General features: G+C 50.7%; 6 protein-coding genes across 6 annotated transcripts; 3 read left to right on the top strand and 3 right to left on the bottom strand.

The window, feature by feature from the left end:
* Window positions 1-1,170: 1,170 nt before the first annotated feature.
* Window positions 1,171-6,029, bottom strand: ASPBRDRAFT_201229 (uncharacterized protein; the record flags this gene model as incomplete). The annotated part of the gene is made up of 7 exons (XM_067621522.1): window positions 1,171-2,305; window positions 2,360-2,483; window positions 2,563-2,746; window positions 2,796-3,725; window positions 3,790-3,999; window positions 4,063-4,557; window positions 4,620-6,029. 7 exons carry the CDS (start codon window positions 6,027-6,029, stop codon window positions 1,171-1,173), a joined length of 4,488 nt encoding a protein of 1,495 aa, XP_067473378.1.
* A 944-nt stretch (window positions 6,030-6,973) lies between these two features.
* ASPBRDRAFT_138688 (uncharacterized protein) lies at window positions 6,974-7,795 on the top strand (the record flags this gene model as incomplete). The annotated part of the gene is made up of 1 exon (XM_067619017.1): window positions 6,974-7,795. One exon carries the CDS (start codon window positions 6,974-6,976, stop codon window positions 7,793-7,795), a length of 822 nt encoding a protein of 273 aa, XP_067473377.1.
* Window positions 7,796-8,359: 564 nt separating this feature from the next.
* On the top strand, window positions 8,360-9,491 carry ASPBRDRAFT_211716 (LysM peptidoglycan-binding domain-containing protein). Its single transcript, XM_067621938.1, has 2 exons — window positions 8,360-8,887; window positions 8,957-9,491. Exons 1-2 carry the CDS (start codon window positions 8,464-8,466, stop codon window positions 9,235-9,237), a joined length of 705 nt encoding a protein of 234 aa, XP_067473376.1. The 5' UTR covers window positions 8,360-8,463; the 3' UTR covers window positions 9,238-9,491.
* Window positions 9,492-9,959: 468 nt separating this feature from the next.
* ASPBRDRAFT_49205 (tyrosinase family protein) lies at window positions 9,960-11,763 on the bottom strand. Its single transcript, XM_067626275.1, has 5 exons — window positions 11,272-11,763; window positions 11,050-11,212; window positions 10,729-10,994; window positions 10,395-10,671; window positions 9,960-10,320 (listed from the first exon to the last, which is right to left on the bottom strand). The coding sequence occupies exons 1-5, from the start codon at window positions 11,454-11,456 to the stop codon at window positions 10,060-10,062; spliced, it is 1,152 nt and encodes a 383-aa protein (XP_067473375.1). The 5' UTR covers window positions 11,457-11,763; the 3' UTR covers window positions 9,960-10,059.
* ASPBRDRAFT_429809 (uncharacterized protein) lies at window positions 11,514-12,051 on the bottom strand. The gene has a single exon (XM_067624905.1). It carries the CDS (start codon window positions 12,004-12,006, stop codon window positions 11,650-11,652), a length of 357 nt encoding a protein of 118 aa, XP_067473374.1. The 5' UTR covers window positions 12,007-12,051; the 3' UTR covers window positions 11,514-11,649.
* Window positions 12,052-12,826: 775 nt separating this feature from the next.
* On the top strand, window positions 12,827-15,015 carry ASPBRDRAFT_49204 (uncharacterized protein). The gene is made up of 7 exons (XM_067626274.1): window positions 12,827-13,261; window positions 13,327-13,552; window positions 13,617-13,763; window positions 13,840-13,957; window positions 14,008-14,076; window positions 14,130-14,156; window positions 14,217-15,015. Exons 1-7 carry the CDS (start codon window positions 13,055-13,057, stop codon window positions 14,548-14,550), a joined length of 1,128 nt encoding a protein of 375 aa, XP_067473373.1. The 5' UTR covers window positions 12,827-13,054; the 3' UTR covers window positions 14,551-15,015.
* Window positions 15,016-15,166: the final 151 nt, after the last annotated feature.

Here is a 15,166-nt window from a genome sequence, read left to right as displayed (position 1 = left end):
GATGATTTTCACTGAGAAGCACCTATATTACTGAAAGTGTGGTGAATTCTCAGCTTATGATATCTGTTGAAACCATCATTCTTCACCGGGCCTCCATCCCATTACCTGATGTAGCATGCCAAATCTCACTATGCTCTCACCCGCACTTCACCGCTCGATCGATCAATACTCACTCATACTTCGACCTTTGGGCTATCTAATTAAATGTGGAATTGTGTCTTCTGCTTCTTCTTGCTTTCTTCCTGCCTCCCAATAATGATCCCCCTTCAATTGCAGATTCAATCTCCCCTTCATGATATGGATCGCCTTTTAGTTGCGTTTAAGCTGTCTGACCAAGTTAGCTGCCAAGAAGACAACACACTACGCTCCGCTCAATCTCCCAAAGAGCCACCACAGCATTGGGCTGTAGACTAAGTGTAAGAATTCACTCCTAGTGCGCGTTAAGTGTGAGTTCTCCGGAAGCAATACCGCTAGCCTGTCCAGGGAAAGAGTAGAATTCTGAGTCCGCTCACTCCGAACGCGCATCACTTATAAGCTTGCGCGTGAATATGAGATCATCAGGATCCGGGATCGTCACACTTAGACTATGATTATTTACCGAGGACGAAGTCTGCTCTCCTAAACATTATGGCAGGACTACATCGCAGCAGGCGTAAATTCAGTTGGCTACGGCCCCACTGAGCGCAGAATAAGCAGGCCTAGGCCCTTATCAGTAATATAGTGCAAGCGCCCTTCGGCCTACGGCAACAAAGGGTTGTAAGGCAAGATGGGGAGGCCGTGCTAGTGACCCGGTGCAAGCGCTTCAGGTCTGGGTACGGGATAAGCTCGAGAGTGTCTTGATTTTAATCACATGTTCCGAGTTACCAAGGAACAGGTGGTATATAAGAGACCTCGCGGCGAGGAGTGGCTGATGTGTTGGGAGTGCTTCATTAAGCAGCTACATGTGCAACGTAAGAAAGAAGATGGGACTTTTGGCATATGGGCCGTCATTATATTGGCATAGTGCGGGTGACGAGAAAGATTTATATCGATCCTTAGTCATGGGGAAATTCGTTCGGTTATACAAGCTGAACAGGTGATCGTGTAGGAGTCAGGGAGATTTATGTGCATATACAATCTTGGTCGAACCTTTGGAAGGCCCCATTTGCTGAGTGGCCAGCGATACCACCGCTAATTATGATACAAACCCCACTCCACCGTCTGGCCCTTGACAGTGCCCTTGCAAGACATCTCGCCCTTGGAGCCAACCTTGCCCGATGCGCCAAATTGTCTCACGGAGTCGGTGATAATGTCTACAATATCCTGGGCACCGATGTAGTAGTCGATGTTGCCATCTTTGCCCTTCCCCTGCACGCCGAAAGCGCACGTTCCGTACTGCACGAGCTGGTGTTGGGACCCGATTGCGTTCTCCACCTCCCAGTCACCGTCTGTGTTTGCAATATTCTTCACAATCTGCATGCAGTCGGACACCGTGGGGGATGCATTACTGGTCTGATCGACAAACGTGGAGGTGCCACAATAGTCAGGCGCTGGATAAATAACACACGGGTAGTTAGCTGCGTCAGTATCCGGACTATCGCCATGGCTCCATGCACGGTAAGCGGTCTCTGCACTACAGACTGGCAAGCGGATCATTCCTGGCGTGGTTATATCGTCGTTGTAGAGATCATCAAGTGTGGTTTCATCTGCAGGGTTGGCTGTGCTGCCGCCGTTCGTCTCACCGTTCTGCAGGTACGTACGCACTGAGCCTATGATGATTTCCTCCACGGTGACATTCCCAAACGAGCCTTGGCCCATCGAGTCCACTCCCGGCAGCGCAGAGAATGGGTTATCAAGACAACCCCCCTCGAAGCACTCCCACGGTTGACCCTCCGGGGCAGCAAGGTAATAGCGCTTGTTTCTGTAGCAGGCCTTTGCTTCTTTCATGGTATCGTCTTCTAAATAGTCACCCATATCATCCTCGTGGTCACACGAGTAGCCAGCATCGATAACGAATGGGTACCTGCCGGAGACGGTCCAGATGGAAGGGATTGCGAAGGCGAAGAAAGATCTGCTTATGCCTCGGTGCAGAGCCGTCATCGTACCTTCTGATATATCGTTCGGATTCGATGCTGGGGGCGCAATGCTCATTGAGGAACCCTCAATAAATTTGCCATCGGAGATCAGGCTGGTCAGCGTGTCGAGTGACGTATCGGAGCCGTCAAACAAGGTTTTCACAGATTTTTCTATAACTGCGCCCCAACCTTCGATACATTGACCCATGTAGTTGGTAAATTCATCCTGCTTCTCTGGGGACCAGTCATCACTGTTCACCCGCCGGTCAGCACACCCTACATGAGCATGAGGGAACGGCACGTACGGATCAGGGTTTCCGAGCAAGTCTTTCGCAACAGTTGTACTCTGGGAGATGATGGTCATAGTAGTATCTTTGACGTTGTCCATCGTGGACCCCTTCAACACGAAATATGGCAATTTCGACAATACTTTGGGAGAAAGAAGTTAATACCCCACAGAATGGCTGGACTAGTGTTGAGTACAGTCCAGGAGGGGTGGAACACAAACCTGAATTGAAGAACGGAGCTGCTGCCGACGCAGTCCCGAAAGTGATTATATCGATCAGCAGCAGAAGCCACGTATTGTCCGGTGGTTGAGGTATCGGTGCAAACTTGTTCTCGAAGTCATCGAGAGCGTTGGATATTTCTGAAGCGGCGGCCTGGAACAGGGCGTTGTAAAAGCTTTCATACAGCTGCAATAAATATTAGAGCCTGCCTGTCGCCCTGGCAAGGAGATCATACCTCATGAATATAGACCATAGAGTTCCATATAAAATAGCCTGCTGGGCCAGCACCATTATTGTCGAACTCCTTGCATTGTTTAGTCTGATCACAGTTGCTGGTTGCCTTCATGCTACGACAATCGGCATTCTCTGGGCCGTCCAGAGTGTCTGAGACGGATGCCGTGAAGCCCATCTGCGTACCTCGATCATAGGTTTTCCACACATCCACCGCATTAGCCCACGCATCAGGCGCATCGATTCGGTTCCATCTCTCCGATGGTGACAGGGTGCGTTTATCCGCCACGGCCTGGTCAGAACAAGTGAGCTCGGTCCAGTTCCCCGTCCTATTCCCGACCTGGTAAGGATCGCCTTGATTTTTTATCTTCATGATCCAACCGGCCCAATCCTCCACGAGGGCCCCGCCACGCGTGGGAGGTTCATTGTATTGCTGAAGATCCGTGGCCCAGTCGGTAGTACCGCCCATGTTGAGTCGCTCATAGAGAGACTTGCGCGACGCCTTAGTGTCAGCGCTCATGTAGGCGACCCATTGGGTATCGTCATAGACGAGAATGTCGCTGTTGCTCGTCGGGTCTAGATAATGCTTATTGACTCGGCCGTCGCGTTTCAAGAGTCCGTCCACCGTAGACCCTGCTAGGATCTCGTTGATCTCCGCATCGGAAATATAACCCCCAGTCGCGGTACACTTGCCGGGGGTAGCCTGCGAGTCGTAAGGACCCCCGACGTAGAAGCACTCGGGCCCGTCACAAGAGGAATCCGCCATAGCAAACGACCGCCCATAGCTGGTTACGCCGACCACAACCTGGTTCGAGGGCACGCCCGCTTTGGTGATCATGACTAAAGAGCTGATTGTCTCCGTCAAATTGACTTGGCTGCGGAGGCACATTCCCGACGGGCAGCCAATCTGTGAATTGGGGTTATTTGCGTCCCACTAGACAGTGTGAGCGTGTTAGTATGTGTGGGGGTTTGGTGATGATGATAGCTTGGTCGCCTACCTGTCCGTGAAGATCATACGTCATGTAGATGATGTAGTCCACGATCTTACTGATCTCCTGAATGGGGAAATTCTTGAGGTAGTAGTACGACGATGCGGCCGCAATCGATACTGATTTGCCAGGGAGCAGGTTTTTGAGGATAGCAAGGAAGGCCAGATAATTGTCACCGGAGTCCGTATCGTCGGGAGGAATTCCCGGAATATCCGGGGCCTAGATGGAGCAGACATGTTAGTCATGCATATAGCAAGAACACGGTGTCAACGAGGGACAGACTCCCGGATATTCCCAGTCAATGTCAACACCATCCAGGTTATGGTCCTTGATAAAGTTGGCGATGTTCGTGGCCATTGTGAGCCGATTCGCAGCTTTGACTCCCTGGCGGAATATATTGTAGGTACTGGGCTGGGCGGAGAAGTCCCAGCCACCAAAGGATAGGATCTTCTTCGGCCCCGAAATCTTCATGAAATTCCCAAACTCATATTCGGTCAGAGCGTCCTGAAATGTGACTTGATAATCTTCAGTGAGTATGCCGAAGGCAAAATGCAAATGTGTGTACTTGGACCCGTCTACTTGGATGGCATCCTGGTATAAACACTCGCGGCTACCCAGGCTATACCCTTCGTAATAGGCAATGCTTCGGAAGACCTCAGGGGCCTCGCCGCGCACAAGCTCGGTGCCACAGTTAGAAATGCACCCATTCGTACCCTTTTCCGCAGAGCCTGGCGCGCCGGTGCTAGTGTCGACACAGAATTCGTCTGTGATGCCACACTATCCCCCAAAGGTCAGTCAAAAATGAACGGCATCGAGGATATAGAAGGGGACCGACTGACCTGGCCCCACACATTACAACACGCATTCAGTGGGCAAGGATTAAGCCCAGCAATATCCGTCGTGTCCTCTGGCGCTTCTGTGCCCGGCACCTGGGGTCCGCATACCGCATTGGCCACAGGATCGGGCATCGGCGGGCTTCCACTACTCAGACAAATCACAGTGCCAATCCAGACATTTGAGCAGCCGTTCCAGCCCCATGTCTGCTTGTTAAAGTCCTCCAGGTCTTCCTTGGTGAGGCTGTACTGAGCAGCAAGCTTGGCACAGTTGTCGTCTTGCTGAATGGTGTAAGTAGCGCACGACCCATCAGAGTTGGGCTTTGGGGCAAAATCGGGGAGCGTGCCAGCTGAGCAGCAGACATGTTGTCCTGGCATGAGCGATGAACAGAGGTCGGGATCGGAATTGTACTCGCTAAAGTCTGCGCCGGAAATTCCGCACTTCACAGCCAGAGCAGCGCAACTATCTCCGCCTTCAACCTGCACGGTGCTGCATTCAGCGCGAGGGACTATGTGGCTCAGGGATGATGACAGCGGAAAGGTGGTCACGGTTGATCTCGGACGCATAGACGTTGCATGTGTGGCGTTGGCTGGAAGGTCCAAAAGAGGAGCGGTAAGAACAGCCGGACCAGTGATGTTCTTTTCGTTTTCGAAGGACAGACAGCCTCCGTTGGACCAAGTTTTCAGTGCATCTTGCACGGGTGTAAAGGCCCCGGTACTAGAGGCGAAGATCCCGAATGTATGGCCATTGTTGCTGTTCGGAGAACACAATTGCATAGCCACATCACCAGAGTTGATATTCAACGTCCGGAGATTGTCTGATAGCGCCTTCAGCGCAAAAGAGCTAACCCCCTCACTTTGCAAGTTCTTGCCAATATAAACACCAATAGTAGCCTTACCAGACCGAGCAAACAAGAATGTATCTCTCTTGGCGCTCCTGGTAGCGACATGTGCACTCTTCAGATAATGGCGCATCTGCTTGGAAGCGGAGGTGATATCTGAAGTAGCGAGGGATGATGCATCATTCCACCAGCCGAGGGAATAGGTGGCATTGATAGAATCGATAGCGGCCGCCATCCTCGCGGTCGGGCGTGGGAGGCTCGACCAGTCCGGACCATAAGAAGCGCAAGCGTAGAGACGATGGTGAGTGGCCGGGTCATCCACATGGTCATATAGAGAAAAATCATAGAACAACGTCTGGTGGCAGGACTGGATCTGATCGAAGTTGTGGTAGAGAGACCAATTGGAGGGATTGGGACCTGCGAGACTGCAAGGCACAGGACATGCTGCATCTCTACCGCGATAGCCAGGACTGGCAGGGAGCCGTCGTACTTTCCCTTGTGCTGCAAAGGCAACGTCGCATAAAAACAAGAGGCACATAGCCACGAAGGCTGACCTGAGCCATCGGGGGGGCATCGTGGCACTTGATGACAGGATAAAAAGAGCAAATAAAGACAAAGAGTGAAAATGATAGAGAATGACAAATTATGAAAGAGTGATAGCGTTGGGAAAAAGACAGAAAAGAATGAGTGAATGGTATAAGACATGCTCCCCCATTCACAACTGGGGGGCTCATTCCCGGCCTTTGTACTTTGCAGCCTACAGGCATCTCGCTCGCCCATGATTGGGATTGCGCTTTGTTATCGTAATAGAATCCTAACATAGTGTTAGACTTGCCTTATCCGTCCCTTGATCGATGTGAAAACTGGATGTCAGAATTGAGGACCAACTTTGCCAAGCCCGTCAGCATAAGATGAACCTATCCTGTTCTTTCCAGGTAGTGTTGTCCGACAAAATGCCCAGGACGCCACCAGGGTCGCCAAGGGGATTAATGCGCATTGGCAGGGTCCTCGGTTAGAGAGACAACGGACATGAACCCCATATTATCCATCTTCGACGGATCATTAGGCGCCGGAGTTTTACGGAAATACAAATACGCTATGCATCCCTTGGCCTCGCATAACGAACTTATACACTCTCACGTGCGGCAAAATGCATGGAATTTCTTTTACGGTGAATCTAATAATGCATCACGTGGTACATAGGGAGCGTATTAGTTTCCCTGCGTTACAGCCAAGACCCTGAAATGTGATGGCTCAAGAACTCCGCCAGCTAAACCACACTACTCGGAGATAAGGCTTGGCTGCATCCACGATGTAACAGTCCCTGCGCACAAGGCAGGGTCACTAGAGTCATGAGCAGGCTATGGAGCCGACTCTAGTATCAGTCTAGTGAACTCATACCTCCTCGCCAAGACGCTATGTACATATTTAGGAACCATTCTCGCCGTCTCCTCCTGAATCCCAGCCCTCCATCAAGTTATTCCCTGCAACTTACCCTCATCACCACTCCAACGAAAGATGGCCTTGCTTACCCGGAGCCGTCTCCTTCTGGCCCTCTTTCTAGGTTTTGCGTACGGCCAAACCTCGATTGCACCAGGCGTGACAGAAGTCGATTTGGTCTTCCCGCGCAACGAGAGCTTTTCTCCCTCGCCTCTTACTCCAATCATATTTGCCATCCAAAATCCCAGTCTCCTATCAAGCCTAAACCCGGAGATTTATTACAACATTGAACGGCAAAACATTAGCGTCAATGAAAGCTTTGTTACCGCGGGCTCCATCCAGCTGTCGAACCTCAATTATACGGCCAGTGACCCTTACCTCCTGTATTGGAGCATCGGCAGTTTGAACATTGAGGGCACTTTTTTGTTGGCCTGGGAGTTAAAGATGAATAACTGCTCCCAGTCTCCACAAACCAATACCTTGACCTTCGGATATCTTGGTTCACGACGCCATCAGTTGTACTTCTCCACCAAGAATGGCACTTCGTCGCCAGACATTTCCGCCGCAACCGAGGATGGTACCTGCGAGCAATCTATAGCCCAGGCTGTACAAGTCCCCGCTCTATTGGATGTGCCGCCTACGCGAACTTGGGGAGCACCATCATGTGCACAGACTGTGGGTCCGTCCCCGACTCCCAGTCCTTGCGAGGTCAAGATCGATTCCACAGCTGCTGCAAGTATTTCGGCGGCCTTGACTGCTACTGCCTGTGGCAATCCCCTCCGCACCGGCCTCAGCTGCCCAACCCCGTCCTCTGAGAATATGGCATCCGCAAGGCTGCTACCCGTCGGGGGGCTCCGGACCTTGGCCATGGGAATGCTTCTCGCTTACGGTCTCGCATGATTAGACGGACTTCCTGAGTGAGACATGCCGATGCTCTAGTAGCTTAGTTTGTTCTATTGTACACTACTGTCCTTCGAACTTGCTTGAATTGCTTTCAATCCATCCTGTAAGATAAACGTGCCAAGAGCTACATGCCCCGTAAGGTGGTATTTTTCATAGCTCCTGTGCTTTCGCCTAGGAGTTCTTGGCCGAAGCTCAGATAGACCCGATGTCACCCTCGAGAGGCCTTTGCCTGGGATTAAGACTCCTACGGTCCCTGTTGATCCGGAGTTCGCCGGATGTGCGTAGAAAACATGCATTTCCCTGTTGACCTTTTCACAATGCCAAGAAGGCTATTGTTAATGTCGCTTACAGAAGACTCTCTATTGTTTGATGGTTTTCTCGGGCCTACCTAATTGCCATCAACATCCTTGCCACACCAAAGATTCCGAAGTCCTCCGTACTTGGTATGCAGTAGTCAAATGAACCAAGGTCTGCTAGACAGAGACGGATTAACTCCCTGGTTCTCAAAGTATAGCCAATAAGATTGACATGTGACATCCATGACTGTGCCTAGAGGAGTAAGTAGACTCCACACGTATAAGTATAAAAGCCCCCCCGAAAGCAAAGGCTCAAAAACCTGCATCTCCATCCCATTCATTTCTTTTCTCTCCGTACTCTTCTACCTCATGTATTACAAAGCAGCCGTTGTCCTGGGGTTGCTCCCTCAGTTGATCTCTGCTAGTGTTGTATGCAGCTTCTCCGTGGCAGCCAGCAACGGGGACACTTGCAAGTCCTTTGCTGCATCTTGGGGACAAAGCCTTGAATCGTTCCAAGCCCTGAACCCCGGTGTCGCATGTCCTACTCTCACCGCTGGCCAAAGCTACTGCGTTGTTGGCACTGTCACGAACGACCCAACGACCACAACGATCGGGACGACCGCGACAACTACAACCTCCTCCTCCTCCAGTTACGAGCCAACCCAGCCTGGCGTGCCCTCTAACTGTGATAAATTCCATCTTGTCGCATCTGGTGACCAATGCGACACGATTGAGTCACAGTACGGAATCTCTGATGATCAATTCAAGGCTTGGAACCCTAGCATTGACAGCAGTATGTCCTTTCCAACCCTGGACAACCTTCCCCTCCTCGCCAATCAAGGTACTAAACCGCTTCTATCAGGCTGCTCCAATCTCTGGTTAGACTACTATGTCTGTGTACATGTTCCGGGGGCGACAACAACCAGCTCAACGCCTCAACCGACGCCAACAGGGTTTCAACCGCAGATGCCTGGGATCGTGAGCAACTGCAAGACCTTCTATAAGGTCCAGGAAGGCGACAGCTGTTATTCGATAGACACCGCGGCGGGCATCACGCTTGCTCAGTTCCGCTCGTGGAACACGGAGATCGATTCGACTTGTACCAACCTATGGGTGGACTACTATGTATGCACTGGGGTGTGAAAATGCCCTACGTCTACTAGGGTATCAAAAGTCTACTCTTTGGGGATAGAAAGGTAGTTGATAGCATAGTCAGCTGTTCTGGTCAGGATAAATACCTGTAGTGTGGCAGAAGTATGAGGTGATAGCGGAACATGCTCACTTGCTTATGGTCAAATACGATATAGTTTAATATAGACCATCCAACCGTCTAATGCCCTGTAGCGAATTCTGGGAACATATTCTGCTTTTGTAAATTCATGGCCTGACCGCTTGGTAAATACACGCTAAAGGCTTTCGTAAACATGATCATACTCGGGTGAAGAATATTTTCTATTTTTGTTATTTATATTTTTGTGATGATTGATATGACCATGCAATAGTCTCTGCTGTGTTTCTCAATCGGGTCCAGACCTCATTGTATTGGTTTACTTATACTACAAGCTATACTGCCGGATTAGTCTGCTGCGAGCATTTATTTACTCACAATCGTACTTGGGAACCTCTAGATAGAGGCCCACCGAGCTTGCCCTGCAAGATCACTTCTCACTGAGACCACTCGTAACCCAGACTTCTTTAAAACGACCTCTGGTAATCACCATTGAAAATATATTTCTCTAAGAAAGACGAGATCGGGGATGTCTATTCAGATTACCCTTAGTATTACTCAATCATCTCAGGGCTTGACCCAAGAGGATTCATTGCAGTCGGGAATCTACGAACCACTGAGGCGAGTGGAAGCTACTCAGTAAGGCATAGTTTCTCTCAATGATATTACAGGCTATTTCGGCATAGAATAATAAAATATTACAATATCTTTCTCCCTTTCGGAAATTCTTAACGAGTTTACTCATAAATATAGCACAGAGGAGTGCCCGCTGTGGTGTCCAACACATCATAAATCTCCCGCGAGACAGTCAGGTTGCCCATGTAGAGCAGATCATGGATGGTGGTGTTGGGCGAGGGCATCAGACCATCAATGAAGTCCGGTCCCTTGACGACGTAGGTCCGGTTGGCCGGGTTCAGGTTCTGCCAGATCCAGAACACGCGGTCGATCATAGAGTGGTGAAGGTAAAATGCCGGGTCACCGGGGGAAGTGTACAGATCCTGGGAACCACATTAGCTTTTTCGTTCACGAATAGTATATGGTATATATGATCATGGCAAAGGAATCAACTTACACCACCCGGGTCACCACCGATGGTGAAGTGGCCGGCCGTGTGAACGCCCAGGAAGCCTTCCTCGAAGAACCCTTGCATGGTCCACTCGAAGCAGGAGATGGTGTCGCACTTCTCAATCAGGCTCATGACATCGCTAGACTTGGTCCAGCCCAGAGCGGTCCAGGGAGAGATGTCACGACGCAGACAACGGGGGTTGTAGTCCAGACCACTGCCGTTCTGGGCTACGAGGCCAGGGATTTGCAGAGTAGGGTCAACCGGTCCCAGGTTGACAGTCATGCTAATCATCCATAATCAGTATCCAGTCTCAGAGTGAGCTCTCAAGGAAGGATCTTACTTGGCGAAAGGTCCATTGCGGACACAACCTCCACCGACACCCGGCGGGATGGTGGTATAGGCAGTGGCAGGGGTGCCGTTGTGGGGAACAAAGTCACCGTTACCAGACATGCTGTACTCGGTGCCGTCGAAGACGGGCGAGTTGATGGGGTTAGCGGCGTACTTGTTCCACGCCCAGTATGGCTGGTAGCCATCGTAGCCACACTCGGTGCGCAGGGCGTTCTCGTAGGCCCAGGTGAAGTAGCGATGCCAGGTGAGGAAGTTGCCCTGGCAGTTAAATCAGCAAGGTCGCAACTGGCTTTACTTTGCCGTTACTACATACCGTGCCGTGGATATACAGGGTTTGGTTGATGTGAACCGCGACAAAGTCATCAAAGCGGTTCTTAGCACCAGGGGCCCAGTTCGGGTCAGACCTGGGGGGCTTGGACATCAAGCAGAGGACAGCGTCGGTGTACTTCTTGCGGTCCTCGGGTGCCAGCGAGCCCCTGTGTGAGAGCACGATTAGCTTGACTGAATATTCTGAATAAACAGAGAACAACCGTACCATTCTTTGCGAACGGCCGCATTGTTGATGGTGCAGCTGGAGTTGGAAGAACCTTCCGCCGCCAGATAGGCACGCTTGGTGGCCAAGGCCTTGCTAGCCAGCACATCGACAGGGTCTTGGGTGGCTGCTGACACAGGAGTGACAGTCAGCGCTGCGATGGCAGCGGAGAGCAACGAAAGACGCATCTTGCTTGTCGACACAACTGGCGGTGCAAGGAAAGGACTTTGTGACCAGCTAAAGCCGTTCAAGAGGGAAAGCCGGTCCGCCACGACCTCTATATACCGTTTTCCTCCCCACCACGTGCATGGCTGCACGCCAAGGCAACGGCTATCGGCCCATGTTGGCGAGGTAATATTTCGGAAGTCGGAAGGCTAGCCCTCAGACGATTGGGATAGGAGCTTTTACACAGTGGACGTGGTCTAGTCCATGGCTGGCGAGGTTTTCCTCTACAGCGTGGTGGGGAGGGCTGAATTGTAATGCAGTCCTGCAAGTTGGCCATTGGGCCGTTGAAGGCAGGGTTAATATCAAGACCTCGCTAGCATAGTAGTTGGAGGCACTGGCTGCATGCCGTCGTTGACAGTCTAGAATCATTAGCATGATGCTAATGGTGCTAATCCGCTTCGTGGCGGACCGGCGCGTCTCCAAGCGAGGCCAAGTGGGGACTATCGACAGGGTTGAGTGATCCACGACTGACAGACTCCAAGGAATCAAGAGATTTAGCTTCGCGATGTGCATCCCATTAGCGAAGCCATCATTGTTAATTATATGATTCTGTGCTGTATTGTGGTGAGCACTCATTGAAGCCAGGGTATCTTTGCATGGGATCCACCAACATCCCATGCGTGGCAACGGAGAACACTGCCAAGCGCGCAGGAATAGCCTCGGATGCGGAAAGGACATCGTTTGAAACCGGCTGTGCTGCCAAGAGACCCCGTCGCAATTAAGACAGCCGCCGGAAGTGGTCCGCGGCGCACTAAAACACTCAAGTGGTGGTGACTGGAGGGTTAATATCGAGATGCTCCGTGAGAATCTCCACCATCAGATATAGCCTCACCGGGTGGAACTCGCCAATTTCCGACCCTCCGAACTGCCTCCGAGTTCCCGCTGGATTGAGTTCCCTCCCGAATGTTCATTCTCTGGTCTGTGAGTCGACTCCTCCCCCAGAGTGATCGTCGTGATCAGCTCCCCTGCCAGCATCTCTCTCCCGCTTGGGACTCCAGTGATATGCAGTGTGAGCCTCCTTGGCGGATCGGTGGTTCGAGAGAGATATCTCGCATCACTGCGGTCCGGTAGACTTCGCAGTGAATATTCTTATTAACTAGGAGACTCGGCAGTCCGAAGAGGCCGGAAATTATCGCTTACTCCGTCAGCACCCAAACCCTCATCGATGGCACTAATTCCTGACATCCCTGCTAGTAGCCCAGACATTAGGCAGTAGCTCCATGCTGATTTTTTCTAAATCCTGTCGTTTAGTCCGATTAATTTACTTTGCATCCGCTCGAACCTCGGCGCCGATACAACTGGTGGGATGCCATCTTCTTCATCCGAAATGCCAGGGGTATTCATTTGTAAGAGACCCCCAGGAACCAACGTCTCCTTCCAAACCCCGACGCCAACTCTGCAGGTGCCAAGACATCCTTGGGCGGCTTACACGATTCTTTGCCGCGTAGAAAGGATCGGTTAAAAGTAGAAAAGCTGGCTGCAGGACATCCCCAACACAGGGACATGGATGCGTCGAACTTCTGTCCGTCCTCCGTGACAGGACCAGCAGTTTGCGGCCATCATGACTCCCCTGCTCGGCAGGGCCAGTGACCCACGGCAGTTACTTTGGCTTCGTGATGGGTCTGATGACTCGAATGCCCCTGGGATTCTCGCTGCAGTGGGCACGTTGACCGGGCTGTCAACCTTGGTGCTGTGGCTCCGGTGCTATGTGCGGGGATATCTCCTTCGACGGTTCAATGCAGAAGAATACATCATCACTGCGGCATGGGTGAGTCGAATGTTCTCTCCTAACTATCTCTCATGAGAGTGCTTCCTAACTTGCAGGCGCGGTAGCTGTGCGCCGTGGGTGTCCTAGTTTGTTTCGTGCTGGAAGCTCAACATGGTGTGGGTCGCCTCAGCAAGGACATCACCGATGAAGATGAACAAATCTTGTCAAAGCTAGTGTTCTATCACTCGATCATTGTTATGGTCGGACTTAGTCTTGTGAAGATTTCTCTGGCCGTGTTCTTGCGACGCTTCTCGTCGAGTCTTCTAAGCAAGGCGCTAGTTGGAGCGATCAGTGAGTGCCCTTTGCGAGACGCGCAAGGCTACATTCTACGTGACAGCATTCTGATTGACAACAGTTTTTCTGGTTGCATTCACCATCGCCTGCGGTCTAACGCTCATCCTGCAGTGCATCCCCGTAGCAGCAGCATGGGATACGAGTTTGCGACCTCATGCTCGCTGTTTCGACGGTGATACCTATACAGCTATCGGCCTTTGGAATAGCAGTGAGTTGGATATCAGATTACTGTCATACGTGCAATTCCAGCCTTCAAGCTAATACATTTTTTATTACTTGCTTAGTTACCAACCTCGTCACCGATGTCATCTTTGCCACTCTGCCAATCCCCCTTTTCATTGGGATCCAAGTAAATTGGCGGACTAAGTTCTCGCTGATTGGAGTGCTGAGTCTGGGATACTTGTCAGTCACCTCTTATATTGTTCAAATATCGCTTACTGACCGTCGACTAGAGCTTGCGTGGCTGGTATCGTCAAGATTGTTGCGCAAGTCAACGTACTGAAAGAGCAGAATATGTATCGGTAAGAGTTACTGCTCGGCATAGATTGCGACCATTTGAAGCTAACCATCGAAGACACGACACTTTCATGATTTGGAACTGGTGGGTCCTTTCTAGAGCTGAAACTTGAACAAGCAAAGACTAACTCCTTGTCATAACTAGTGCCGAGCTCAATGTCGCCATCCTCGCCGCCTGTCTTCCTAGCCTGAAGCCGCTACTCAAGTCGATCCTGGATGGGACCCGCAGCCTGACCACCGGGCGTCGCAATACCTATGCCTACCGCTACGATACCCAGGGATACTATGTGCAGCGCAGCACCGACATTGCCATGAAGTCAATGCCTCGAGTACCACCCACGGTCTACGATGTCACCGCTGCAGGAAGTTCCGACGGCGAATCCGGGAATTGGAGAGAAAGTGACGAACAGAGGCTGCATCGGACTGAGACGGGCATTATGAAAACGACCGAAGTGGTGATTCAGACGCATGGAGATTAATACCGTTTCTTATGTAGATTTGGCTTGTTCCCTATTACACGATTTACAATGTACATCTTTCCTTTCTTCCCACCTTGAGACATTTGCTGGTCTTTTTCTTCGTTTTTCCCTATCTTTTTCTTGTCTTTTTCTTGTCTTTTCCTTATCTTTTCCTTATCTTTTCCTTATCTTTTTCTTCTGACGCAAACGTTCTTGGGGGTCTTTCTTCAATATGATAATTACACTCAACAGACTCGCAATAGAGACGGAACTATTGCAAAGAACGGGTTGTTGGCTGTCTTGCAAATCCAAAAAGAGGCTCCTGACAATAGTAAGGCTTGAATTCTTCCACTATATATATGTGGACATTCAACCATGATTGGAACTACATTAGATCGCCAAAAACATGGAGACAAATTGGCCTCAAGTGTATATAGAAAGCAAACCACTATAGACAACAATGTGAATACACAGATACCTGATCAGTTGGTTATGATATTCATTCATGTTCTTAGTTTATTATGTTGCTTTGCTTAATCGATCACATGTACTCTGCGGCAATGATCTTCATACACCGCAGCCTATATGCTGCTGTGAGCTGAGAGATTTGATGCTGTTCAGGACTATGTTCTTTACT

Source organism: Aspergillus brasiliensis (assembly GCF_001889945.1).
Source record: "Aspergillus brasiliensis CBS 101740 unplaced genomic scaffold ASPBRscaffold_23, whole genome shotgun sequence".
In the NCBI taxonomy this organism is placed as follows: Eukaryota; Fungi; Ascomycota; class Eurotiomycetes; order Eurotiales; family Aspergillaceae; genus Aspergillus; species Aspergillus brasiliensis.
This window is presented reverse-complemented; position numbering and strand designations above follow the sequence as displayed.

What these genes read in the sequence shown, in the direction of transcription:
- ASPBRDRAFT_49205 (XM_067626275.1), bottom strand. Translation starts at nt 11,456, where the DNA reads ATGCGTCTTTCGTTGCTCTCCGCTGCCATCGCAGCGCTGACTGTCACT. An exon ending in CCCTGTATATCCACGGCACG is followed by an intron (nt 10,995 to 11,049) that starts GTATGTAGTAAC and finishes TTTAACTGCCAG; the next exon opens with GGCAACTTCCTCACCTGGCA. An exon ending in TCGGTGGTGACCCGGGTGGT is followed by an intron (nt 10,321 to 10,394) that starts GTAAGTTGATTC and finishes TGTGGTTCCCAG; the next exon opens with GATCTGTACACTTCCCCCGG.
- ASPBRDRAFT_49204 (XM_067626274.1), top strand. Translation starts at nt 13,055, where the DNA reads ATGACTCCCCTGCTCGGCAGGGCCAGTGACCCACGGCAGTTACTTTGG. An exon ending in ACATCATCACTGCGGCATGG is followed by an intron (nt 13,262 to 13,326) that starts GTGAGTCGAATG and finishes CAGGCGCGGTAG; the next exon opens with CTGTGCGCCGTGGGTGTCCT. An exon ending in TATCGGCCTTTGGAATAGCA is followed by an intron (nt 13,764 to 13,839) that starts GTGAGTTGGATA and finishes TTACTTGCTTAG; the next exon opens with TTACCAACCTCGTCACCGAT.
- ASPBRDRAFT_211716 (XM_067621938.1), top strand. Translation starts at nt 8,464, where the DNA reads ATGTATTACAAAGCAGCCGTTGTCCTGGGGTTGCTCCCTCAGTTGATC. An exon ending in GAACCCTAGCATTGACAGCA is followed by an intron (nt 8,888 to 8,956) that starts GTATGTCCTTTC and finishes CGCTTCTATCAG; the next exon opens with GCTGCTCCAATCTCTGGTTA.
- ASPBRDRAFT_429809 (XM_067624905.1), bottom strand. Translation starts at nt 12,006, where the DNA reads ATGCACATCGCGAAGCTAAATCTCTTGATTCCTTGGAGTCTGTCAGTC.